Consider the following 26,252-nt stretch of genomic DNA (forward strand, 5'->3'; position numbering starts at 1 on the left):
CCGGGGGGCCGCTCTCGCCCCTCTTCCGCGATCCTCACCGCCCCCTCCCCGGCCGCGTCCCCTCCCCCGCTCCTCTCCTCCCCGCCCGCCGCCCGCCTCTCGGGGGGAGGGGCGTGGGGGCAGGGAGCCGATTTGCATGCGGCCGCCGCGGCCGCTGCCTGAGCCCGAGCCCGCCGCCGCCGCCGGAGCCCGCGCCCGCGCCCGCGCCCGGCCCGCGCGGCCCCATGCCTCTGGCGCGGCCCTCGGGGGGGCGAAGGTGAAGACCGGCTCCTAGGATGAGTGAAGGGGCGGCCGCTGCCTCGCCACCTGGTGCCGCTTCGGCAGCCGCCGCCTCGGCCGAGGAGGGCACCGCGGCGGCTGCGGCGGCGGCGGCGGCGGGCGGGGGCCCGGACGGCGGCGGCGAAGGGGCGGCCGAGCCCCCCCGGGAGTTACGCTGTAGCGACTGCATCGTGTGGAACCGGCAGCAGACGTGGCTGTGCGTGGTGCCTCTGTTCATCGGCTTCATCGGCTTGGGGCTCAGCCTCATGCTCCTCAAATGGATCGTGGTGGGCTCCGTCAAGGAGTACGTGCCCACCGACCTGGTGGACTCCAAGGGGATGGGCCAGGACCCTTTCTTCCTTTCCAAGCCCAGCTCTTTCCCCAAGGCCATGGAGACCACCACCACCACCACTTCAACCACGTCCCCCGCCACCCCCTCCGCCGCCGGCGCCGCCTCCTCCAGGACGCCCAACCGGATTAGTACTCGCCTGACCACTATCACGCGGGCACCCACTCGCTTTCCCGGGCACCGAGTGCCTATCCGGGCCAGCCCGCGCTCCACCACAGCACGGAACACTGCGGTCCCCCCGACGGTCCTGTCCACCACCGTCCCTTTCTTCAGTAGCAGCACGCCGGGCTCCAGACCCCCAGTGCCAGGAACCCCCAGTACCCAGGCGATGCCCTCCTGGCCCACTGCGGCATATGCTACCTCCTCCTACCTTCATGATTCTACTCCCTCCTGGACCCTGTCTCCCTTTCAGGATGCTGCCGCCTCTTCTTCCTCCTCTTCCTCTTCCTCCTCCTTCTCCACCACCACTACACCAGAAACTATCACCAGCCCCAAATTTCGTAAGTAAACACGCTGTCTCAACTATAATTTACTACCGAGTTTCCTTTCTGCTCTCCTGCTGTCTTTCCCCTTAGCTGCCTGTCTTTAACACCCCCCTGCCCCTCCCCGCCATCCCAGGTTTGGGGCAGAGCATGGAAGATGGTTCCAACTGGTCACACGGAGGGTAAAGGCGTCGGCCTGTTGTGGGACTGTGTGTGGAGTCTGGGGGATGAGAAAGAGAGGTAGATCCTCAAGCTCCACCGGTCCTACTTTAGTGGGTCCCAAATGAGAACCGATCTCCCAACTCGTTTCAAAGGGTTAACTCCAGTGTGATCCCTTCTCACTGCAGACCTGCGGGCGAGCTCCCGGATCCGGTTCCTTTAGAGGGTTACGGAGGGAGGGTGGGCCTTCCCCAAAGCTCCCAACCCTTTCCCCGCCCGCTGCCGGGAAGGAAGGGGACAAAAGCACTCGCAAATTGACCGAGGGTAAACCACAAAGGGAAGTTATGTCCCATGGGGAATGGCTATTTGTTGGGGGTGTTGGTAGAATGTAGGGAAGACGCTTCCAGCCCAGGCAGGGACCTGGAAGGGTTAATTAGAAACCATTGGGGGAGGTAGGGAAAGGAGATGATCCTGGCAAAGGGCTAAAGTGATCACCCCTCAGCCTTTCGGTAGCCATTCCAAGGTACAGAAATTGATTGATGGATTCTGTGTCCACTGACTGTGAGTTAACTAGAAGGATATATGAAAGGAGCCCTGCAGAGTTGCCACCTCTAGGGTTCTAAGGTCCTGTGGAAAGAGAAGGATCCCACCCCAATACACACTTCTGCCAAGCGTTAGCTTTTGTTCCTTTCCCAAAGGTGGGGTGTGAACCTCATCTCCTCTCAGTTCCTGTAAAATATAGGCGGTCTGGGACAGAGTTCTCTGCACTGGAGGGTGAGAACATCCAATGCTTTTGAAACATGTCACCCTTAGGAGGTAGCATGTTCATCCTGGGTGCAATTGGTGCCAGTACTGGCCAGATTACCCAAAGCAAAACAGCATCTTATGTTTTGGAGGTGTATGTTTTCTATTTTTATTAACGTTTTAGGTAGCTAATTGACCTCCCACCTCCACCCCTCACCTTATTCTTACTCTAAAGAATTCTCAGGAACCTTTTTTATCTGACTATTGATCAGGATATGGGAACAGTTTGTGCAACCTGTGAAGGTTATTTAGGACAAACCCCCAGCATGCCAGTTCAAGTTCTGTGCAAGCCTATTCTGCAAAAACTGTCAGGTTATGCTGTCTTGATACTGTATTTCTGTTTTGAGCCCTAACATCTGGGGAAAGAAAGAGTGCTCATCATTAACTCTTCCGTGCTGGTAAAAACACCAGATTTGCTTTCAGTAATCTGGTAATTTTTCACATCACTTACCTGTGATCTTACCAAGGGTGTTATTTAACCCTTGAAACTTTTTTAAAAGATAGGATTTGTGTACTTGTTAGTAAGTTCCAGAATCAAGTCCTTTTGCCTATAGTCTGCTATGGGGGGGCGGGGGAGGCTAGCAGATGAATTGGGAGACAGGAAGGAAAGGGGAAGGAAGGAATCTGCCACAAGCCAGAATGGCAGTAGAGCCAGTAACTTGCAGCTCTTCTCTGCTTTGGTTGAAGCAGTCATTTCTAAGAGCACATTTTCTCAGGAGGTGCTTAGAGACTCCTTTTAGCAAATCTAGCTTGAGTTTTGTAGAGGGATAAAGGATTTGCAAGTGTAGTATGAGCATATTCAATGGATTGAAAATAGGTGTCTATCTCTCTGGAAGACCCCAGATTTTTTTTTAATCCTTTTGATGCAGTTGATATGAATAATGGAGTGTGGGTGTACTTCCCAACCTTGTGTGTATGCGCATGTGGAGAGATGGCACATGATGGGGGTATTTCATGTTCTTAGTTGATTTCCTTTCATTCCATTCTTGGGAGGTCTTTAAAGAAAAGCCCAAGGTAATTATTTCTGCCTCTCTGTGCTCTCTTTCTACATCCTGTAGTAGGGAATGGCAGCCTTTTTAATAAGTAATGATTATTGACAGGGCTCTCTACCCTAAGGAAAAGAGGGGGAAAACCTGTAAATGGTGTCAGTGTTCACTAGACATATTAGCAGTATTTGCTTTATTTGTAATCTGACATTTTCTCCATTTTAAACCTTTAACAAGAAGTTGAATTAGGGATAAAACCAAGTATGCAAATCCAGCAGAAACTGACCTGGTTTGCATACATCAACAAGGAAAATTTTAATGAAAGGTTTATTATATAGTTTCCATAAAAAATGTAAGTTTAAATACATAGGTTGTATGGTAATTTAAAGAAAAAGCATAGTTTAATTATTTTTCTCATCCAAGACTGCAGGATGATTAACAAAAGAATAGAAAGATTTCATTCAAGGGATTATCAGCACTGCTGCTGTAGGCTGAATTATTGTCTGAATATCTGACGTTCATATTTTTTTACTTGTTTTGATTATGTCACTAAAGTTCCCTGGAGAGAAATTTCCTTTTTCCTGGCTTCTGTTTTTCTTTTAAATGAAAGTCATGGATGGTGCTGTGGCACCTGAGGACAGATACAGAAGATGCTCTATTTTTGTGAGACTAACCCACAAATTCTTTAATGGCCAGAGTCTTGGCTCTTGAGTTGAACATCTCAAAGCTTAAAGAATAAATTTCTTTGTGTTCATCTTCGAGCAATCAGAAGGATCTTGTGTGTAAAGGCAGCATAGCTCTTTGAAGTGGAAGAAGCTTGTTCACTAAGAATAAACACACTTGCTAATGGATAATAGGTTCCTTGCAAGCAAAAACTATTTTTGCAGAGAGGAAGGTTCAGTGTAGAAGACTGTTAATAATTTTGTGTAGAATTGAAGAAAAAATGATTTCACTTATACAGCAGAAGGATGAGAGCTTAGAATTTGATTCTTGTTTCTAGAGCCATGATCTGGACCAAAAGTTTCCTGCATGTCCCTGAAATCTCTTGGTTTCTCTGTAGGCCAGTACTTGCCTTCCCTTCAGAATCTTTAAAGACAAATATCTTAAAAATATTGCTACTAGGTGATTATTTTTCTCAAAGTCTCTTTGAATCATTTTGTGTCTGAAGTGTAGGTTAGTTTTCAAATTTTTCAAGCTAAAGACAGGACCCTATGTAAGGGAGAACACTGATTTTTGTCTAGTATACAAAGAGCCTTTCTATTTTCTAGCATTTGGAATTTTATTTTTAAATCAGAAACATTTGCACAAAGTACCTAAAGCCAGTGGAGTCTTAGAATTCTTTTACTCAGCTGAAAGCACTGCTTGGCATGTAAAAGGCCAGAGTCACCAGCTAAATTCAAGTACAAAGACAAAAAGCACCTTTTAATGGGCTATTTTTAGGGTCATATTTGGAAGGTTTTATAGTTATTTCCAATGAATAATATTCCAAATATTGAATAGTATTTAGAAAAGAAATGAATGTAAATGGATCAGTGAAGTTTAAACAAGATATGGAGACAATTTTCATTTACTCAAGTCTATTTAAATAAAACTTTACCCATCACACCTATTGCAATTTTTAAAAGCATTGATGACATCAGTAATTTTCCTGTTTGTTCTTTCCAATATCTCCACTCCTTTACTCAATAAGAATATTCTTGGTTCTTTTGTAAGCAGGCTCAGATGTAGTTCACTTAAATAAAGTTACCCTGAACCTGATGTTCTGTCTATATGAGTCAAGGCCTTCAAAGGAATTCCAGCATAGAGGGTACTGACCCCAATCATGCATAGTAGCCAAAGTAAGAATATTCAAAGCTGAAGATCAATATTTCTTATTCAGTCCAGTTGTGAGCTTTTTTATGAGTGCATGCTGCTATTTGAGTATGTTTTAATTTCCTTTGGCCTTAATGCTGGGATTATGGGACTTTTCTGCTTTAATCAGTTCACCACTGTACAGTTTTGCTCTTTGGATACTTAAGTTGAATTTCATAGTCCAACAATAGTAACAGCAACAAGAACAACAAAATAATAACCACCACCACTTCAACAACAGAACAAAACCAGCAATAAAAACTAGCAAGGTTAGACATAGGTTGGCAAGACTATATTGGGGGGCTCTTTGAGTTTGGTCTTAGTGCATTAAGACAAAGTGGTTTAAACTTTCTTCTTGAGGTGATTTTTCTAGTGAAGAGTCCCTTTTGAAGGTTTGATTTGTGAATCCACATTTGTATTTGTGCTGTTTTCCTGGATAGACTTTAAAATACAGTGTCGATCCACAAATGTATAAGAAGAAAAAAAATCAACAGAAATAAACAAATTTTGTAATTTTTCTCACTGTTACTAAAGAGCTCAGCTTTTCTAAATCTAGACTGGGTCACAAGCAGAGTTTTTTTTTTTTTTCTTTCTTTTTTTTTCTTTTTCTTTTTCTTTTTTTTTTTTTTTTTTTTTTCAGAGTTTGAATCAGTGCCATTCTGGGCAATCCAGTGTGCATAGGAACAAAATCTCTCCTCCTTTGTGGATTTTCCCAGCCCTTCCTTCTGGTCTTACCACAATAAAAAGAAAACCGATTTTCAATTTATTTCTTTGGTAGAATTTTTTTTTTCTCATAACCTCTCATATTCACTACCAAGCATATCTCAATATTCTATCTGGGTTGTCGAAAATGGAACATGAAAGTTGGCCCTGAAATATATAAGAGCAAGGGAAAAGTCATAAATCTAAGTCTTCAAAATGCTTTAGAATTGCTTCTGAATAGAACTGAAATTCATCTTGCATTCTTTCAATCTGTTTTTATCTTCAGACCTGTGTATTGGGCAAGGCACAGCACTGGTGTTACCTTGACAAATACCACTGTTTTGAGATTCTAGAAACTCTACTCACCTACACCTAGGAAAGCTCCAGAACCGATACACAGTGAAGGCAGAAGGCAGGACTCAGTTTGTAATGGACTCAACTGTGTAATGTCAGAGTGAAAGCATATCCAGGAGTTGTTTCATACTCATTTAAATTGTAACAAAGTTTGTATTTCTTCCTTTGACTACTTGTTCACTGAAGATTTTATGCACTTTTGATTTTTTAGACCTTTATTTCTTAGCCTATAATACCAGCAGCACTACTCAATAAATTTTCTTTGTCTTAATAACTTCATGTCATTTCAAGTTATTTTAAATAAATTATTCCTTTGATAAGAAATGTTAGACTGCTTAAGTTGATATAGAAATTTTAAAATAATATTTGTTTAGGTAATTGCTTAAATCTTGGTGCTTTTTATATTTAAAAAAAAGGGTTCTATAAACTTGGTGGAAGACTAATAGCTATTTATTTTCCCACGTAGATTGGCTTACAAATCATGTAACTTTTGATGTCACTTATTATCTCATTCCACAACACAATTGTATATTTGAACATAAGCTCTTATATGTGTTTATATAGTTCAATTTTCAAAATTCAAGGCATGCATTATAATTTTTACTTCATTTATTAAACATCTATTTGGAGGACTTGAAATGCTGGTAGTGAATTGTTTGATTTGAAAAGTTTATATAGTAAAGTTTCCTTAAAAAGGAGAGTATTTACATAACACTTAACCTAAACAGCATAAATTCTCTCATATCTTGACCTAAGGCTAAGACATTTTTCTGAGTATGTGTCTACTGGTTTAAGTTTAGCATTTTTAATGCCATACTTCTGTTTCTTCTTTAAAGACATTAGTGAAGGAATCTGCATATGAATGCAGATTATTCACAGACATTATACTATCTCCATGCCCTGGAAATCTTTCATAGTTTTTTTCCCCATATCTTTTTTCCCTCAGAGTCAGTTTTTTTCTCCTCTTTTTCTTGTCTTCTTTCTCTTTCTCTCTTTTCTTCCTCCTTTCTTTCTAAAAATACAAAACAACTCATCTTTTGGATTTTCTTCAAAATATCCAACTACATTTTTAAAGAAACCACAGTTACCTTTCATTCCCAAAAATCATTGGTGTATATAAATTTAACTAAATTTCATGATAGCCAAAACAACTGGCACAAATAAGGTTATTACCCCAACTGATGTAGGTAAGCAAATAACTCAACTGGCAGCTGCAAGGAGGTGTAGGCACTTTTGCATCCTTCCTGGTGGCTATGTCCTGTCCTGTGTCATAGTTTCCTCTAAAGCAGTGGAGAAGGGAGGTGGTGACAACAAGTTGGTTAAGGAAAGTTAGTTCAAGAAATTGTCATCTTCAGTAGGTAACATCTTCAGTAGGTAACATTGAAAGTGGGTATTAGTCCTTACTATATTTGTTAGGGACTTTGCTAGAAGAGCAACAAAGATACCTATAAAAAACAAAATAAAAAGAACAAAGTAAAAATACCAAAAACCTGTGTCCTTGTATTGTATGATAGTTGAGTGACCTTAAAAAGTAGATTCATTCTCAGAACTTTAACTTCCTCCTTTGGGATCATGAGGGTGATGCCAATAACACCCACTCCCAAAAGAGCTCATTAACACTACTGTTTTTATAGCAGTGAAATGGGAAGTGGGTAGACTGATTATTTTCATCCAAGAGCACATCAGGCCATTGAATTTAGTTGAAATATTGGGACTGGTTTGCTCCCCAGCTTCAGAGATCTTTCATCACAATGAGTGATTGTTGCTCTTTTATTGCCCTGGTTCTCTCCTGTGATACACCAAAATGAGGTATGGAAATCTACCTCAAGTCAGCTTCGAAGTTTAGTCCCAAAAGGTAGCCCACTTTCCCATTAACAATGTTTGCTTGTTAGATATTTGTAAAAGCCTCATTTGTGTATATGTTTATCACAGAGAAGAACCAAAATTGGGGGGTAAAATCAGTGAGATTGCTGAATGATCTGGAAATCTGAAATCTACAGAATCTGAAGATTCTTAATGAAAGAAATAATGCCCTAAAGCCTCCCTCCCCTTTGTGACATTCCTTCACAATATTATTATCATTGGGTCTTTCAAACTTTGGATAGAATTTAAGCCAGAAATCTTTTTTTCTAGAAATAACAACATTAACATTTCAAAAACATCTATCTGCAGGTTACACTTCATCCTGAAAATTATTTCAAAGTATTATGTTTGTGTGATTATAAGTTTTTTTTTTTTTTAAAACAGGTTAGGGATTGTACATAAAACATATATTACCTTTCCTGAGCATAAGATGAGATTAGTCAGAAAGTAATCTGCAAAACTGTATTCTGTTAGTAAGCTTAATAACAGATGTTTAACAGCCTCCGATAAGATTTTGTCTTTTTTGTCTTTGAGGCTTTAAAAAAAAAAAAAACAGGTGACAGAGTGTATCATGAATGCAGTAAGGTCTACAAGAACATTTTCAATTTTTCAAGAAAAGGAAATCTGAGTTCCATGCAACTACTTTGACATAAGCACCACATAGGCAGAGTTATGAGAATAGCATCAATCTTTTGCTATTATAACTGAACATATTTGTCTGCCCCTTAAGATAACGTTCCCAAGACTACCTACAACCCAAGTCATGATCGTCTGGTGAATTGCCAGGGAGTTGGAAATTCACTAAAGGAAAAATAACTCACACCCTGATCATTTTAGAATCACATTCTCTGGATTTGTGAATCTTAAGTTTTAATACCAAGGAAGGATTATTCACAGAATCTCAGAATTGGAAGGGGCTTGAGAATTTAGGTAATAATAAAAATGAAAGCTATGGGGAGTCTTGCTGGGTACCAGGAAATTTTTTTTATCTGATTTGTTTTTTAAATACAGATTCAAAGACAAACATATATAGACCTGTGGCCCATGCTTCCCTATGTTAATCATACAGATAATGAAACTGGGCTTAGAGTGGTTATATACTTTCTCTAGGACATGAATAGTGTGCATAATTTGGATGATCAGGAAGATAGGCAGATTGTGCAGGTAATGGTTCCCAACCCAATTCCTAATCCATTGATATAATGTTGCCATATCTGTGGTCATTGCTCCTTTCAATCTCTTACTATACATAGTGACATTTGATATTATAAATTCATAAATGGCACATGTGGTCTAGTAAAAGAGAGCCTTTCTGTGTATTCTGTGATATCTTACACATATAATACCATCCTTGTATCCTGATAGAGCCTTTCTGACTGCAGAAATTGCCCTGGTTTTCAATCCAAGGAGAAGCTCTGGAGATGTTTCAACAAAAGAGAAAGAATGTGTTCCTTTAAACTTCTTTTTCTTGTAACTTTATTGAGGTATGACTTATACATAAAAATTGCATGTATTTAATGTGTACATTTCAATGAGTTTGGACATACACATATGCCCATGATACCATCAACACAATCAATGTGCAATACTAAATATACCCATGATCACCAAGAATTTCCTTGTTTTAGTTTTTGAGGTAGGCACACTTAACATGAGATTTATCTAAACATTTTTAGAAATATGCAATACCATATTGTTAAGTATAGGTACTGTATTGTACAACAGATTGCTAGAAATTTAGCAAAAATCTTCATCTTCACATTTCTATTCTTTTGTCTTCTTAACTATTTTATCCTATGATTGCTTGCAGGTGATTCAATATAACAGTGACAGAAAACTGTTACAGACTTTATTTCTCTGCTTCCTAAAATTCAGTCAAAATTTTCTTCTCAGCCCATTCCAAATGTATTTTTGATTATAGCAGTTACTGCATCATATGCTGAGACTGATCAATGGAAATGTGTCAGGGAAGATTTGGAGTGATAGCCTTCCATGGCTGTAGTCACTAAGATGTGGGCCCTACTAAGGAAATGATGGGAGTTTCATCATACGTAGTCTTCTACAGAACACCCCAATTCCATTTTGGAGCCAGAGTGCAAGATTCCCACGATTGACTGTCCAAGAGTTCTAAGAGGAGTAATATTGATGAGACTCTGATATTTTGCAAAGGGAATAACCCAAAGTAGATTCACTCATTCTTAGTTATTTGACATTTTTGTATATTGAAGTTCTTTTTAGTTAAAAGAAGAAAAGTTGCTGTTAGTTGAGTGAAATATGATTGAATCGATACTTTTGCAAACTCACAAAAAGAAAATGTAAACCAGTGAAGTAGCAAGTTTATGTGATTGTGTTTGAATAGCCTGCTCAGAGATAGGAAGACTGTAATGTCGAGAAACTGGTATATCAAAAAAGGCCACAAAGAGTAACTGCTATGTTCATAAAGAAGAGGGGCAAAAATTTGCTAACCCAAATTTGTTGTACATATAAAAAAAGGTTTTGTTGGCATGTTGACAACATTTAGAGACTCTAGGAATAAAAAAAGAAAAATAGGGTGCATAAATGTTTATATTAAATGCTATTTTGACTTAATTCTGTTTAACTGACTCTTTAGTATGTTACTATTTTATATTTAATAACTGACAAATGCTTATGCTGAAATGAATAGTCACAAATGGGAAGACTTCTCCTTTCACTAAACCAGAGCTGTGTTTACAGTGTAAGTTATATCAGCCCCAGAACCTGTTTATGTTGACTGTTCTTGGTACTATAATTAGGTATTGTATTTAAATATTATGAAAACCAATGAATTGATTGTGGTTTCTACTGAAACTAAGTGGATTGCATTGGAAATACTCCATAAAGATAAGCCACTATGCAAGCAAGTGAAGATATATTGATATATTTATAAGAAGGCTGTGCTTAGATTGTTTTACATGTGGCTTTAATCCTTCTCTCTGCAATGAATAAACTGAACCTGAAAAATCACAGCATACATTGTGTGTATGGTTTTCCACAAGAAAAACAATAGATATTTACTCAAGGAAAAACCTTGAAATCTGTAACAAGTATTTGGCATTGATGTGTATTAAATCATGTACATTTAAGGTTAAATATAATACATAATAAAATAGATTTTTGTTTACATAATAGGTATTATGAAATCATTACATTTTTTTGTAATTTTAAGAATATTGGAAAATATTTATTATATGCCTAAGACTTTGGATAGAAAATTAAATAGGATGCGGATTATATTAAGCTATGTAGATTAACAGATTTAATATATAGTAACTAAATTCAAAAAATTGTTGATTATTTCTGGATTGTGGAATAGGAATGGTATTTAATTTATTGTCCTTTTTTTTTGGTATTGGCAAATTTTTCATTAGTGGTCATGAGTTCTCTCTAATTCAAAGTTGTAAAACTTTTGAAAAAGTAAAGAATAATCTCCATGGATCAGTTGAATCATTGGTCTTGCTTCTGTGAAGATTTTAGATTTTTTTCTTTAAGAATTTGTGTCTTAATTGGTAGAATCAACACTGAAGTATTGACAGTTGGATTCCTGCTGTGAGATGCTTGTGTATAGAAATACAAACACATTTTCATGTGCTCATGGGAAATAATGTCTGATTGAAAGCTGAGTGGTTTACCTGGGCCTTTGATATTAGCCTTGATCATTTGAGGATATGGATGATGGTGGAAGTATAATGAGTTGCTTAATGGCTCCTCTAGTCTACAGATGTTGGATAACTTTAGTAATAGTGCTATGGCTGAATATAGCCAAAATGAATCAATCAAGTGTCTGTATATTAATAAATTAATTACCTGGTGTAGTTCAAGGATGAAATAAAAAGAAAAGGCTACATGTATTGTTGGATCTTAGTCCATTGGAAAGGGACAAGTAGCAGGGCACTTGCTGAACTGTGCTCCAAGTCCCTCAAGTATTTGACAAACCCAATGATGAGCAAAAAGAGCCAGAACAAAATTACGGATCTGTTTATATAATGTTTAACAATGAGAAGTCAAGATCAAGTTTATCTTTGAAAAGGAGGCAGGTAGTAAATGGACGGGACCCAAGTTGTGGGGCTTAGGGGTACTGACAATATTATACTTCTAGATCTGGGATCTAGTCATATGAGTGAGTTCAATTAAAAGTTGATCAACATTCATTCTTATGATTTGTGCACATTTTGTATACATCAATACAAATTTCAAAAAGTAAAGGGGATCTTTTGAAACATTTCTTTGGCCTTTACCATTGCATAGAGCCAGGGTGGTGTTCTGCATTCGAGGATTTTCCCATTTATATACCCTTGATCCTAGGTCTGAGGATTTGCTTCTCATGGCCCATGGCCTAATACATGCAAAGAAGGTCTTCCTGGTTTCAGCAGCTTCATTTTTTATGATCTTGACTGGAGAGACCACAGACAGACAGCCACCCTCCTTTAAGACTTCAGCCTTTCTGAATGGATACTTTGTGTTTATATTAAGTAAAACCTTTTCTGTCCTTTTAGGAGTGTTTCTGATAACAGCTGAAGTTGCCAATTTTTACATATCTTACACATATAATACCATCCTTGCATCCTGAGAATAGACTTATCCCAGTTCTATAAACAGTAAAGTGTGTGACACACAAGAAGGACATTTCATCATTTTCATCTCTGCTTTTGTTGAGAAGATCAGAATGTATGTACCAAAGAATAATGAATTGCTGAAACATATGATTCCAACATAGAAAGTGTATGGGGCCATTTCAGAAAGTAGTAATCATTGCCGACAAAGAAATTTTCAAAGGAGAATTTCCTCAGAGTAATAAAGAAGTAAGGCCAAGAGAGAAAGAATCCATTAACAACTGTAGAAGTCTGCATGTTCTTGCCCCAGTGATCTAGTGCGGGGTCCAGCTGGTGCAGACAGGGCCTCTTTGGGAACTAAGGGGGCAGCCTCACCTTTCCTTGGAGCAGGACCTGATTAAGGAGGTGGAGGTGCATTGGGGTGGACATAACTAGGCTGCTAAGTTAAGCCATAGTCAGGATTGGTGCAAGGAAGTCATAATATTTGTGGTATTTTCAGAAGATGTTAGATCTCCAGGATGACTTGGGAGGAAGGATGGGCAATGGATTTTAAAGATTCTCCAAGTCTGACTTGTACCAAATTATTTACAGATGTGGCCTCTGATTTGTGTGGGGATATATTTTAAGTGTTGACTTCATTCCAGTGCTGCCTCAAAGTGTTCCAAAAGGCAGATGAATTGCTGTGTTTTAAGGATGTTTAGTTTATCCAGAGTCACATCAACACAGCCCTAGATTTAACCCAAAATAACAGCTTTCGAATATCTAAAAATTTGCAAGTAGAGACACAAGGAGAATAACAAGAAGAAACTCTTGATTGCACTGCTTCACCTAAATTAACCTGTGGCTGCCTTCAGATTTTTCAGAGGCAAAAACTCCTTTCTGAATTGATTGCTGCATCACCCTTTGGTTCCATCTGGGATCCTCTCTTTGCAGAATCCACTCAGCACCTTTTGGGATTCAATGCTGAAATTGCATAGCATTCAAAAGGAATATGACACTGTTGATTCCCTCTCTGCTCTTGTCACAGTGAGGAATAAGAGAGGAAAGATCTGTAGGGCTGTATAAGATGAGGCTTTCATATGGCCTGCAGGAGGGCTCCTGCCATAGATGGGAGAACCACATCTGTGCATTTACATACTGACAGCTAAAATTAGATGTCGCCCTCTTTGTTCACCATACAAGATCTTCAGATGAGAATCAGGTTCATCACTTTCGCTGGCTTACTTGGTTTCCAGCTGGTACCAGATAGAGGGGCTACCGCTCTGTGTAAGTGCAAATGCTAAATTAGCATTAATAGCTAACAGCATCTCTCCTATATTTTTCACTGATCAGATAATTTTCACTGATATCAACATTTACAATATGCCAGCTGACATATACTGGTGTTATTTGCTTGGGATATTTTCGGTTGATTTATTTTATTGACTTAGATCAAGGTAAATTTTCTTAGTTATTTGTTCATATCTGTGTATTTGGTTAGAAGAGATTTTTTTGAAAGGATGGCAGAGAAGTAGATAACGATTTTAGCAAAGTCTGCCTTGAATCTGTGTTACTCCTTCAGCACTTGGTTTTGCAAGCTTCCAAATGACCTTCTCTGTGGTACCTCACTGATGCTCATCTTTCATTGTGAGCAGCTCTGAGTAATTTATGATAAATAATGAAATGCTGTTTCCTACAATGCACTGCAAATGGCTGAGTGTTGTAAAAGTCTAAGGAGCTCTATTACTTCTAAATGACTAGATAACACAAAAATGTTAACCCCAAAGAGAAGAGGTCAAGTAGACCAGGCTGCTGAGGAAGCACAGTCTCCTGCCAGGTGCCCTCTGATAGGCTTTCTGCATTTGAACTCTACAAGGACTGCTGCCTAAGTAATCACCTTCTAGAGTGGCAAGGAAGGGTATAAGCCTGTCAATTAGTTGGATATACTAGAAGCAACAGGTGTTTCCTTGGAGGGGAGAAATTTGCAAAACTGATCCAAAAAATTATGAATGAATGAATACATAAATGAATGGACTTTCATGTGTTATGGATGAACTTTGTGATGCTAGGAAGCAACAATGTGAATATTTTGTTTGAACATTGATATTGAAAAGAAATCTTAAAGAGAAAACATTGGAATAATTTTATCTTGAGCAAGGCTTTCTACATATCTAACATTTTTCAAAATTAACTCTTTCTGATTTTTATATTGTCTTATCCTCTTATTTAAAGTAAATATATACCAGATATATTTCTGCAACTTTCAGCTCTTTGGTACTCCATAATACATTTGTACAACTGCAAAGCTTTCAAAGTGAATATGTATGTCCTTCATCCTGGTTGCCATAAAATAGCTCCATATCTAAGTGTTAGGATTTGGAGACTTTAATTGCTTGCTACAAAATGTCTTTATGTATTGCATTCCCATTGTGAAAATTGAATTAAATTGCCAGTCCATGAGCTCTTTATGCTGCAGGGAGGGAGAGTCTCTATGTGAGCAAGCCATTGAAAGGGTGATCTTTGGCCAATGATACTTTTAAACTCAAAAACTTTGCTGAAGTTTAGTGCTGAATTTTCTCACATTTCTCCAAACTTATCACTTTGCCAAAGAAAATCTTTTCTTCCCCCTGTTCTTCCAGCTATCAGCTACAAGGTATGAAATGAATTGCATTAAAATAGATAACACATGCTACATTTTCAGAGGAGTACTCCATCTGTCTCATCAATTTCTTTTCACTGCTGGTGCTGGGTAGTCCACTTTAATCCTCAATTATCAGTTACATGCAATCAGGTGAACCTCTTGACCCTCAGGAAATAGAGATGCTTTCAGGCCAGAAAAGTTGGACTGCTTTAATATGTGAGGATATTTCTGCTTTTAGATGAAGAAGGATTTCTGCGATGTGTAATGGGAGAAAGAAATTCAAACAAGGAAGGTGATTCCAAAATCATGAACTGTATGGCCCTGCTTTCTGATCCTGTGCCAGCTGTAAGGTTTGGTGTGGGGAGCATCATGCCATTGGCAATACAACCTACTTTTAGGTGTCCGGATATGGATTTAGATGTTTGTAGATTATGCAAGTGTGTTACCTCATCTCCATATGTCTTCTGTACTACTGCTTCTTTTTCTTTGATGCTCTGTCATTTTTTAATCTGTTAATAAAAGATCTTGGTGAACGTGGCAAAGATGCTCTGGTGGTTCTAGGAGGTGGTTTCCAGAAACTGACTTCACATAAACTTGGCCTTGTTTTATGTATGTGTTCTTCTTTGCTTCCATGGAAAATTGGAAAGAAGAGACTTAGAAGAGGGGGTTTGAAAGGGAGAAAAGTAATTAAGGCACAGTGGGAAGTCCTGACCTGGTTGGAGAATGTAGGCTCGGATCTGCTATTTAGTTGAGACCTCAGGATAAACTATTTGATCTCTGGCCTCAGTTTCTTCTGTAAACTTGGATGCTAGACAGGATGCTCCCTGAGTCTCCTTGTGGCAATGATTCTGGGAAGCCAAGGGTCTAAATTTGAGATTAAAATCTTGGTGGGATTTTTTTTAAATCACTCACTTCAAAAAAGGGCTCTCTCTCCCCTTCCCTGTCCACTCTCCTTACAACTCTCTTTCTTCCTATCTACCTACCTACCTACACACACACACACACACAGTACTTTTGCTTGTTTGTAGTATATTTTTGATAGGATATTTAATAGTTTATCATTTTATCATTTGGAATATCCCTGTTTTGGTGTGTTACATAGATGGGGTTAGATGGGAATTGATTACATCCTAAAGTCAGGTGAAATTTGCTTGTTTGCAACTTTAAGATAGAATTCTTTATCCTTCACCTAGTGTGCATACACACAGACACACATACTCACACATACATACTATATATTTATGTCATGTGTATATTATATATCTATACACATATATGTAAATGGATTCCAATAATAGGGGAAATTACTGCCATACATCAAGTACTTTATTTGGAAGTACAAATAAATTCATCTGAGTCAGGCATGGTGGTACATGGCAATAATCCCAGTGACTCCGGAAGCTGAGGTGGAAGGATCAACAGTTCAAAGCCAGTATCTTTAACTTAGTGAAGCCCTAAGCAACTTAGTGATACCTTGTCTCAAAATTAAAAATAAAAAGTGCTGGGGTGTGACTCAGTGTTTAAGCACCCCTAGGTTTAATCCCCCATATCAATAAATAAACAAATAAATAAATAAATGAAAACAAATTCATCTGAATCTAGATACAATCATAGTATTTAATCCCCTTCATTAAACAGACGTCCCAGTTGCTGAATCTTACAGTGTTATAAGAACAGAGGACCAAGAACACCATCTCTAGAGTTATGTTATGAATGTGTCTTCCTGTGGAACACTGAGTCCTCTTGTGTTGGTTGTCATGAGGTTTGGAAATCAGAGTATGGTCTCGTTAATTGAATTAGAACACAACTGTGACCTGTAGCAGAGTTAGATGACATTTATTTCAAACTCAATGTGGTTATTCAATACTCTTATTTTTTTTTCACTTACCTTTCTTCATTATTATATCGGCTGTGCTCACAATACAAAATTAGAAAATACAAGCAGCAAGAAAAAAGTAATACTTAACTGTAGCTCTAACACACAGAGGTAATTATTGTTATGATTTTGTTGAATGTTAATTAGCACATGCTTTTTTGATTTATGAATGTGTACTTTATATATAAAAATAAAATATATTCTAATACTCTTTAAGATAGCTTTTTGTAGTTAAAATCTTTATTTCCACATCAAAACACCTCAAGTCCTATCTTTAATAGTTCTATGCTGAAATATATTAATCTATTCAAATATAATCAGCTTATCATTTGTTGGAGATCTAGTTTATTGTAATTTGGTCACTATTATATAAAATTCTGCTTCAGACATTCACAGCATGGAATAAAATTTTGGGGGCCTATGTGTAATACAAAAAGAGTACTTCATCGTCTTATTTATTTATTTATTTATGTAAGCTGAAATTTCTAAATTCTTACCCAGGAAGATTGAGCAATTCAGGTTCTTGCCAGCAGAGTGTCAGAATGACCACAAACCCCTGTGGTCCTAGGTGTCACATGTCATTAACAACACAGTAAACAAAACATTTGCCGGACTTGGATTGTGGCTCAGTGGTAGAGCGCTTGGCTAACATGTGCAAGGTACTGGGTTCCATTCTCAGCACCACATACAAATAAATAAATAAAATAAAATATTTCATCAACAACTAATAAAAATATTAAAAAAAAAAACATTTGCCAAACAGTTTTAGAAGAGTATCTTGTTGGTGTTTTAGGCTACATTTCTTAATTACAAGTAAGGGTGAACCTTTTCGCTAGTTGTTGTGGAGCGAGGGCATTGAGTCTCTCCTGTCTGCACAGTTGTTGGGACATGACCTCTCTTTGCATCAGCCAGGGATTCATTGCAGCCTGGGATGTTCCTAGGTAGAGGGGAGCCTAGAACTTCTAAGACTGCCCCAAGAAATTCTATAACAAATTGTGTCCAGAAAACCAAGAGCTGTGTTTTAGACAGAGGATAGATTTAGCAGGCAATGGATAAGGTGTGGCTGTTCTTGACCAAGTGCTCACAGAGAGACACTACAATTATCAGCTTAGGCTGCATCACAAACTACCACACACTGAATAGCCCAGGCAACAGAAATTCATTTTCTCCAAGTTTTGGAAGCTGGAAGTTCAAGATCAAGGCATCAAAGGCAGAGTTGCTTTCTTTTTGGTCCTCTCCCCCTGGCTGGCATTTGTCATTGCCGCTCAGTGTCTCCATATGGTCTTTTCCTCTGTGCACACACATCTGTGCACAAACTTCTCTGGGTACAAAATTCTCAGAAGGTCTTCAGTCTGACTGGATTAGGGTCTACCCTCAAATCTTCATTTTGAATTAATCACATTTGCTTATATCCAAATACAGTCACCTACCAAGGTATTGAGCGTTAGGGTTTTGACATATGAATGTGGGGATACAGTTTAGTCCATAATAGAGACTCAAGTGCATGGACATACACAAATCAAAAATAATAATTTCAAATGGTCTGGAGGTCTTACATTGCAACTTTCTCAGTTTAATCAGTGCCTGGGGACTGCTTCCCTCTCCTCTTTACTTTGTAAGACATCCTCAGTGTTGTATTCTCTGAGTGTGCTGTTTTCTACTGTTCTGTTCTGTGGTGTGGGTGCAGAGCTGGAGAGGAAGCTCTGCTTCCAGGGAGGTACGGCCTAAGTGTTCTGCACCTGGGCTTGGCGACAGCTGATGCCTCCGGCAACCACAAGTCTACTGCTGTTCCCGCTAATAAGTACCATGGAAACCCAGTGAGCTCTAAGGGTGGTGGAGAGGTGGGTGAACATGAAATCACCAAGTGACACTGGCTTTTCAAATGTCACATTATAAAAATAGAACCAATTGAGAAAGAGAGGGGCCATACCAGCATCCTGTTGCTCCTTGATTTTTGGCATTTGATTTCCTTTCCTTTGCAGTCATCTCCATGATATGCAGGGAGACCCAGTGCTCTGATTACCTGCATAGGATGGACAAGCTGAGATGCCTCCTCTTTAGAATACCACTAACACTCCAACCAGAAATTAATTTGATTTGGATTTAAAATCCATCTCCATTAAGGCTCTGCTGATCTATTCTTTAAGCATTACAGTTTATAGATCGAGGGGTGTTGTCTTAACATTTTCCTTCCTTCCTTTCTTATGTTTTTTTTTGCCATAAATAAAAGCTTTAAAAATGTTATTTCACAGATCAATAAATTCTAATCACAACACCAAAATTGATAGACCTGAACATTTGGATTTGGTCCAAATACCATCTGCGTTCTTAAACCAGCTGCCCAAAGGGAACCTCTACCAATTTAATTCAGTGGACTGTTTGTTGGATTTCATTTAATGTGGATGTTAATTTTGTGTTTTGTTTTCCCCTCTCTGATGCTATTACCATCTAATTAGGTTGAAAATCAGCAATTAGAATTGGAATGCATGGAATAGTTGTTATTTTTCTTTTGATCATAGTTATGCTCTTAATGATGTGAGTGTAGTCTGTGTGTGGGAGGGGGTGGGGAGAGGGAGTGAAGAGAACATGAATATATTCTATAGAAGTGGTCATGGGTATCACTCAGGAAGATGAGGTTGAATCCATGTTTTGCTTTATATGAATACCTATACCTGAGTTGGCACAAGCCTCCTTTTTCTGTATTTGCAAAAACTAAGATAATGACTCCCTCCTAGCAGATAAGGCTGGTGCAAATTCTGTAGATATGAAACCATCTTATACACCAAGGTGCTGCACAAATTAGTACTCACAAATTGGAAGCCAAGGAGTGTTTGGATATGGGGGAACTAGGGCAAATTGAAATCATTATAAAAGGCTGAACATTATTGCATATCGTGGACTAATTCCAAATTTAAATTTGAGAACTAAATTTAATCTTAAATGTTAAATGCTAAATGTAGGAACAGTTTCAAGCTAGAAAGCAATGTAGAGAGGAAGAGAATGATGCTGTGAAAATTTAAATCCCACAACAGTGCTGCATAGAAAAAAAATATATCCATTTTCAGGCATCTGGACATGAATTTCTCAGCATTTGAAAACGGCCGACTTAACCAGCATGCCCTTTCTGTATGATTGCCCCGGAAGTGTGGGATGCTCAGTTTGAAACCAAACTCTGTGTCAATCTTTGATATCTCAATTTCTGACACTAAACACAGAAGAAGAGGAAATATGCTTCCAAAGCCTGAAGAACCCTTGCTTTCATTTTCTTGCCATCCTATCTCATGCCGTCTCTTCACATTGATTGTTCTTAAGAAATGATTTTCAGTGCCGAGAATACTCTTCTGAAGCATTTCTTCCAAAGTGTATCTTGATAGATTTTGCAAACTCTTAAGCAAGATTTCATATGCTTAGATAAAGTAAGATGATTTATCTTTCTGGAGAAAGCTAAAATTCATCTCATTGACTTTTTTCCCAGTCTCTCCTCATTTTCTTTTTTTCTATATAAATATTTTTTTTAAAAAAATCCTAACATAGTAAATTTAATATCCAAAGGATGAAAATTTAGGGCTTTGATTTCTGTTTATATTGAAACATTGCGAGATAAAAAAAAAATGTTTATCATGGCTTATGGTGAAATGAATCTTTTCAGATAAGTTAGTGACATAAGCAAACATACCTTATTCCTCTTCCACACAGCCTGTCTCCATTGACTTATTTTCCATTGACTTATTAAGCACCTACTATTGCCAGATGCTGCCTTAGGAACCCAGCAGGAGGGCTGCATAACAGTGAAGATTGACTTCAGCATTGGCCTTCCTGGAGCTTGCCTTCTAGTAAAGAAGTCAGAGGACAGGTAAGAATTTCTACGTTGGTGAAATGCTGAACAGGATAGTGACGCAGAAAGTTTGAATTTATACAGCTGCTCCTTGAAGCTTTAGCTGAGGGAGTGATACTTGAACTGAGTCCCAAATGATGAAAGGAAGCCACATACAGGAATTCCTGGGGGCAGAAGGGTACCAGAAAGATGAAACAGAAAACTCAAGGCTCTTAAAAGACAAAAAAATGGCCAGTGTCCCTGAGCATCATTAACATGGCAAAGAGTGAGGGGGTGAAGTGGAAGAGGTTGAAAAGGTAAGATACATAAAGAATTTGGACTTGGTTTTTGTTGTAATAAAAACCACAGGGGGTGAGGTAGAAGAAGGTTCTGATAAACCTTGTTTTACAAAGGCTACCTTGGATGCTCTGTGGAGCTGTATTCCAGAGGGTCACTCCTAGGCAGGAAGACAAGTACAAGGCCACTGTCAGGTTCCAGTCAAGAGATCCACAGCCTAGACTAGAAGGAAGGCATGGTGGGAATGATTCACTGTTAAACTGAATGTGTCTTGGAGGGTAAGAGAAAGGACTTACATGGAAAGCAAAACAGTAAAGAGTAATCAAGACTCCCTCCTGCAAAAGAGGGGCGATAGTGATATCATTATCTGAGATGGTGGTGCTGAGAATATACAGGTATGGGGGATCCAGATGAAAGACTTTGGTGTGCATTTGGATATTTATGGAAGGTAATTGGATAGAGTGTGTAGGCATTGAAAAACCTCGATAGCAAAAAGGATGGTGGTACAGGAGAGTGGATGTGGAGACCCTCATCAATGCTGGAAACCTGTGACAGAAAATACCACACCAAGTGAACTGTGGAGTTACTTGTAGATCCAGTGCAGGGAGAATGGTATAGTACTCCTCAACCCTGCCTGCATTTTGACTCATATGGGAAAGATATAAATAAATAAACATATATATTTTACATGTGCCCAGACCCCATTGTAGACCAATCAGAATCCCCTTTTTGGAAGAGGGGAGAGTGGCAGGCTTCAGTACTTTCTATGAAGATCCTTGGGAGAATCTTTGGACAGATAAAGCCAAAGAAAGGAAGGTAGGGTCTGCTGATCCAGTGAGGATAGTGGCCTTGGAACAAGGAAGGGGAATCACCCAGTAGAACCAGACACACCTTATCCTGTGGAGAAGAAAAGGAAAGGAAGTGAGTGAAGGTCAAGCTTTGCAGCAGTGAGGATAAGAGTCACAGGATTCAGTGGGGGTGGAAGGCTAACACCATCCAACTCCCTGCATTCATCCCCACGGAAGAGCAGACCTTACCCCTCAAGAAAGCAAGGGAGGGCAGATCCCAGGTAGCTCCTTATGGACTGGCCAAATACTAGAAATCTTTCAACCTGAGTCTAGGCACTGACTCAGGCTGAAGGATCCCCTCCCTGTCTTGAGGGTTGGTGAAATCTAACATCTGGGAAAAAATTGTGTACAACAAATCTAAACATTTCCTGCCTCTGACAATTTGGCAATAATTTTTATAATGATACCCAGCATTATTAAAGGCAGTGCAAAATGGGCTGGAGTGTGATTTGATGTGAAAGATTGCAATGTGTATCCTTTCATGTGAAATATTCCAGCATGTGTCCTTTGTTCAGTAATTTCACATTTAGTCTTCTCTCTAAAATAAATAAAATGCATTTAAAGAGTTGTTATGTGTATGCAAGGAAATTCATCACAGAAATACTTGTGAAGGTTTGCTAACAGTTTTTCTACTGTAAAGTCATTACAAATTACTCTTTAAAATCATAGCATGAGAAAAAGTAGTATGTGCAGTATGAAAAGCAAGTTCAAAATCATATGTAACTATAGTTATGCATGAATTATTTTAGAAAATATGCATTGGTAATAAATTTGCAAAATTGTTAAAATCAACACTTGCTAAATGATGTGATTAGGGTCACCTTTAACTTTAGTAAATTTTTCACTTAAATTTCATTTTATCTAATTTAAAAAATTTAACCGTGCCACATAGTTTTAATAAGAATAAGAGTTGAAGTAGCATTTTAGAAAAGATTGATAAATAAAATCTTAATTTTAGATCAGTATAATTATGAGTTTTATTATCCAATTTTCTGAATTTGGAGTAAAACTATCTACTTCTCAGAAATATTGCAAGCATTAAATAAGATAACCCATGCTGTGCAATCTCTTGTCCATATTAGAACTTTTCCAATATTATTTCACTCTTGCCTGTGCTCCTCACAATGAACTTCAGTGCTCCCAAGTTCTGCTTTCCACTTGACATTTGGTTAGTTTAGGTAGACTGGTAAATGGATAGATGTAAGATTTGTGCTCTGTGCTAATTGGTGCAAACTGGTGTCCTAGAAGTAGGGACTATGGTTGGATAGGTTGTCATGGTGATTCCCTTTTTCTACTTGTGATTGATTGGGTATGAGTATCATCCTGGGCAAAGAGAAATAGAGGGGAATGTGCCAGAGGAAGGATTTCCCACCCTAATTAGAGGAGGGAAAGCCACTGGAGAGATTGTGTGCTCTGCCTTGAGCTTGCTACTTTTCAACAACATTGTAATAATGCCTGGAGCTGTTCTGGATGTTCTGAAACCATGAAACTTGAAACCTGAGGTGAAGGCCCTGTCCATGGAGATACCTAAGCAACTGGTGCTGCCTAGCTTTGGGCATCTTGTTGGAGTCAGTAGTCAGAGAGTCAAAGTCTGTATGCCTCTGGTGGTCAAATATTTTCACCCATGACCAGCATCATAGCAACTCGTACCACCTATGGAATTTGACATTACATTGGATTCCTCCTGAACAAATAGAAAAATAGAAAAAAGTTCACCATGTGTTTGTGTATTTTAAACATTTATGACACCAAGATATTTTCTTTCAATGTGCTTCTTTTTTTTTTCGTATAAATGCCTAACTTGGCAAAATAGTTTTATTTAATGCTCATGCAAATTTTGTGCTCAGAGCTATGCCAGAAGTGAGATCCAATGAATTTGTAAGAGCCTGTGAATCTTTGACAGACATACTGTGAATTTTAGGTATGCTGAACTCTGTATCCAAAGTTACATCCTCAGTTTACTCCAGCATGCTGGTGAGGCTTCTCCTGCTCATGCTGAGGTGTTCAAGTGGGCACCGATTCCCAGAGTTACTGAAAATTTCATTCAGCTGAATCCTTAAAAATGTTTAAGATACTTGTAATTTGGTAATACACAAATAGGAAGTTAAAATCAAGCCATCATAAATTTGTATGTTTCATAGTTCTAATTTAGCAACTTCTTTTTGTTCTTGGGAAATATTATAAATGATCAGTAGGTTCTTCAGGATATTTGAGAAAGTGCTGAGTAAGCATGAAAATATCCAGGGCTTTTGCTACTATTTATCCACAAATATATCTGGAATACTGGCATATTTTCATTTAGAATAATGATAAAAAGAAAGTCCTTTAGAAGAGGTTTTGCTTGAATATTTTTCCCTTGGGATCAGATAAGCCTCTTTTTTTTAAGTTTTAAAGGTATTAGTGATATGATGAACACAGTTTACATTCTTATGAAAATGAAAAGTTTATTGATCTCCATCAATGAGAGGGGCCCATCAGTGAGGTCAGTGAGAAGAAATCCTAAGGAGGCCAGGGCTGGGGGAGGGTGTAGTGTTAGAATAGAAACGTAGACTAACTAGCTCAGAATGCTAAGGCAGTCACTTGTTTCTAGTGACGCTGACAATGTGGTCTGTGGTAGGAGCCAAGAGCCATGTTCAACACTGTCCTTTCTGCACCCCGAGAAGCAGGTGGAAGCAGGCCTTCAGCTAGTGCCTCCTGGTGCTACCAGCACTGAGAATAAAGAGAACAATTGATGTCACTGACAATAAGAATGTGGCCATATATATATATGTACATACTCACACACACATACTCTCTCTTTCTCTTCCTCTCTCTCTCTCTAATATATATATATATATATATATATATATATATATATATATATATATATATATATATCATGACAATAAGAATGTGCAGTTTCTTACAGGGAATATTGGTTTTATATTCATGATATATATAGTTTATATGTAGAAACCTCACCATTGGATAATAAAAATGTATTAGGTTTTAAATAGAATCTACGACAAATAAAATTAGCTCTGAAGTTATAAGGAGAATTTGCAGGAGGTAAGGGGAAGGTTACTCTATTTTAGAAATCACATGATGTTTACAGAAAGAGCATACATTTTGGTTACTGTTGGCACACCCTGGATCCTGTATTTTCCTTCTGTGTTTACTTCTGCTAACAACTGTTCCAACAGTCTATATTATGAGTGAGTGTGCGTGCATGTGTTCATCCCTTCATAGACATGGTTAGCTGACTACCATGATGAAGCTGGATTTCAGACATTGTGTAATTGTAGTGTTTACATAGAAGAGGACTCTCAGGAATTTTGCAAAGGGGTCGGTGCTTATTTTGTGTTTTCTCGCTGACCTCTGTCTGATCATCTCACAGGGCACCTTGGTACTAGTCCCCTTTCCCTACAGTCATGAACTCAAGTTGAATTCCTGAGATCAGGATTCCCCTCCTAAATAAAGCAAAGGGAAAGAGAACTTTCATGAAGTAATGGTCAGGACCTTGCAAAGGCATTTATAGATGTGTGTGATACTGAGAAAGCCCTCCTGTTATGGACTGAATTGTCCCTCGCCACAAAATTCATTTGTTGAAGTCCTCACCTCTAATTGAGGGTATTAGAAGGCAAAGCCTTTGGGTGTATGGCAATCATGAAGGTAGAGCCCTTGTAATGAGATTCACGTACTACTAGAAAGAAATACACAAGAGCTTCCTTCTTCTCTCTGCTTTTGGCTGTGGGAGGCTCCAGGGATCAGGCTGCTGTCTATAAACCAGGAAGAGAGTCCTCAGCAAAGGTCTGCTGGGGCTTTGATCTTGGACTTCCCAGTCTGCAGAACTATGAGAAATAAGTAGTGCTTAATCCCCTTAAATCTATAGTATTTTTTATTTTAGGAGATGGTATGGTTTGGATGTGAGTTGTCTTGCAAAAGCTCATGTGTGAGACAATGCAAGAAAGTTCAGAGGAGAAATGATTGGGTTGTGAAAGCCTTAACCCAGTCTTTGAATTAATCCCCTGAAGTGATTAACTGAGTAGTAACCAGAGGAAGTGGGGCCTTGGGGGCATGGTTTGGGGGTTTATATTTGTATCTGGTGAGTGGAATTGCTCTCTGTCCCCCCTGTTCATCATGTGAGCTGCTTCTCTCCAAAACTGTCTTCTGCCCTGATGTTCAGCTTCATCTTGAGCCCCAAGGAATACAGCCTGCTGTCCATGGATTGAGACCTCTGAAACCATCAGCCCCCAAATAAACATTTCCTCCTCTACAATTGTTCTGGTCGGGTCTTTTATTAACAGCAGAGAAAAAGCTGACTAGAACAGCAGGTGAAGTCTACTATGACACTTGGTTTGCAAAGTGAGATTCCTTGGTTGAATGTAGGACAGGTGGTTTATAGTACTTGTAAGTACCTGTAAGGCAAAAGATTATAA

The 26,252-nt window shown here is 38.7% G+C and overlaps 1 protein-coding gene across 7 annotated transcripts in view; it reads left to right on the forward strand.

Annotated features, from left to right (window-relative positions):
* Positions 1 to 275: 275 nt before the first annotated feature.
* The window catches only part of Nrg3 (neuregulin 3), a 1,010,915-nt gene continuing 984,938 nt past the window's right edge, over positions 276 to 26,252 (forward strand). For all 7 annotated transcript variants that reach the window (XM_077799160.1, XM_077799157.1, XM_077799161.1 and 4 more), the window contains exon 1: positions 276 to 1,107. In XM_077799160.1, coding sequence (XP_077655286.1) covers positions 276 to 1,107 — 832 coding nt within the window. The remainder of the gene's footprint in view (positions 1,108 to 26,252) is intronic.

Source organism: Urocitellus parryii, chromosome 5 (assembly GCF_045843805.1).
Source record: "Urocitellus parryii isolate mUroPar1 chromosome 5, mUroPar1.hap1, whole genome shotgun sequence".
In the NCBI taxonomy this organism is placed as follows: Eukaryota; Metazoa; Chordata; class Mammalia; order Rodentia; family Sciuridae; genus Urocitellus; species Urocitellus parryii.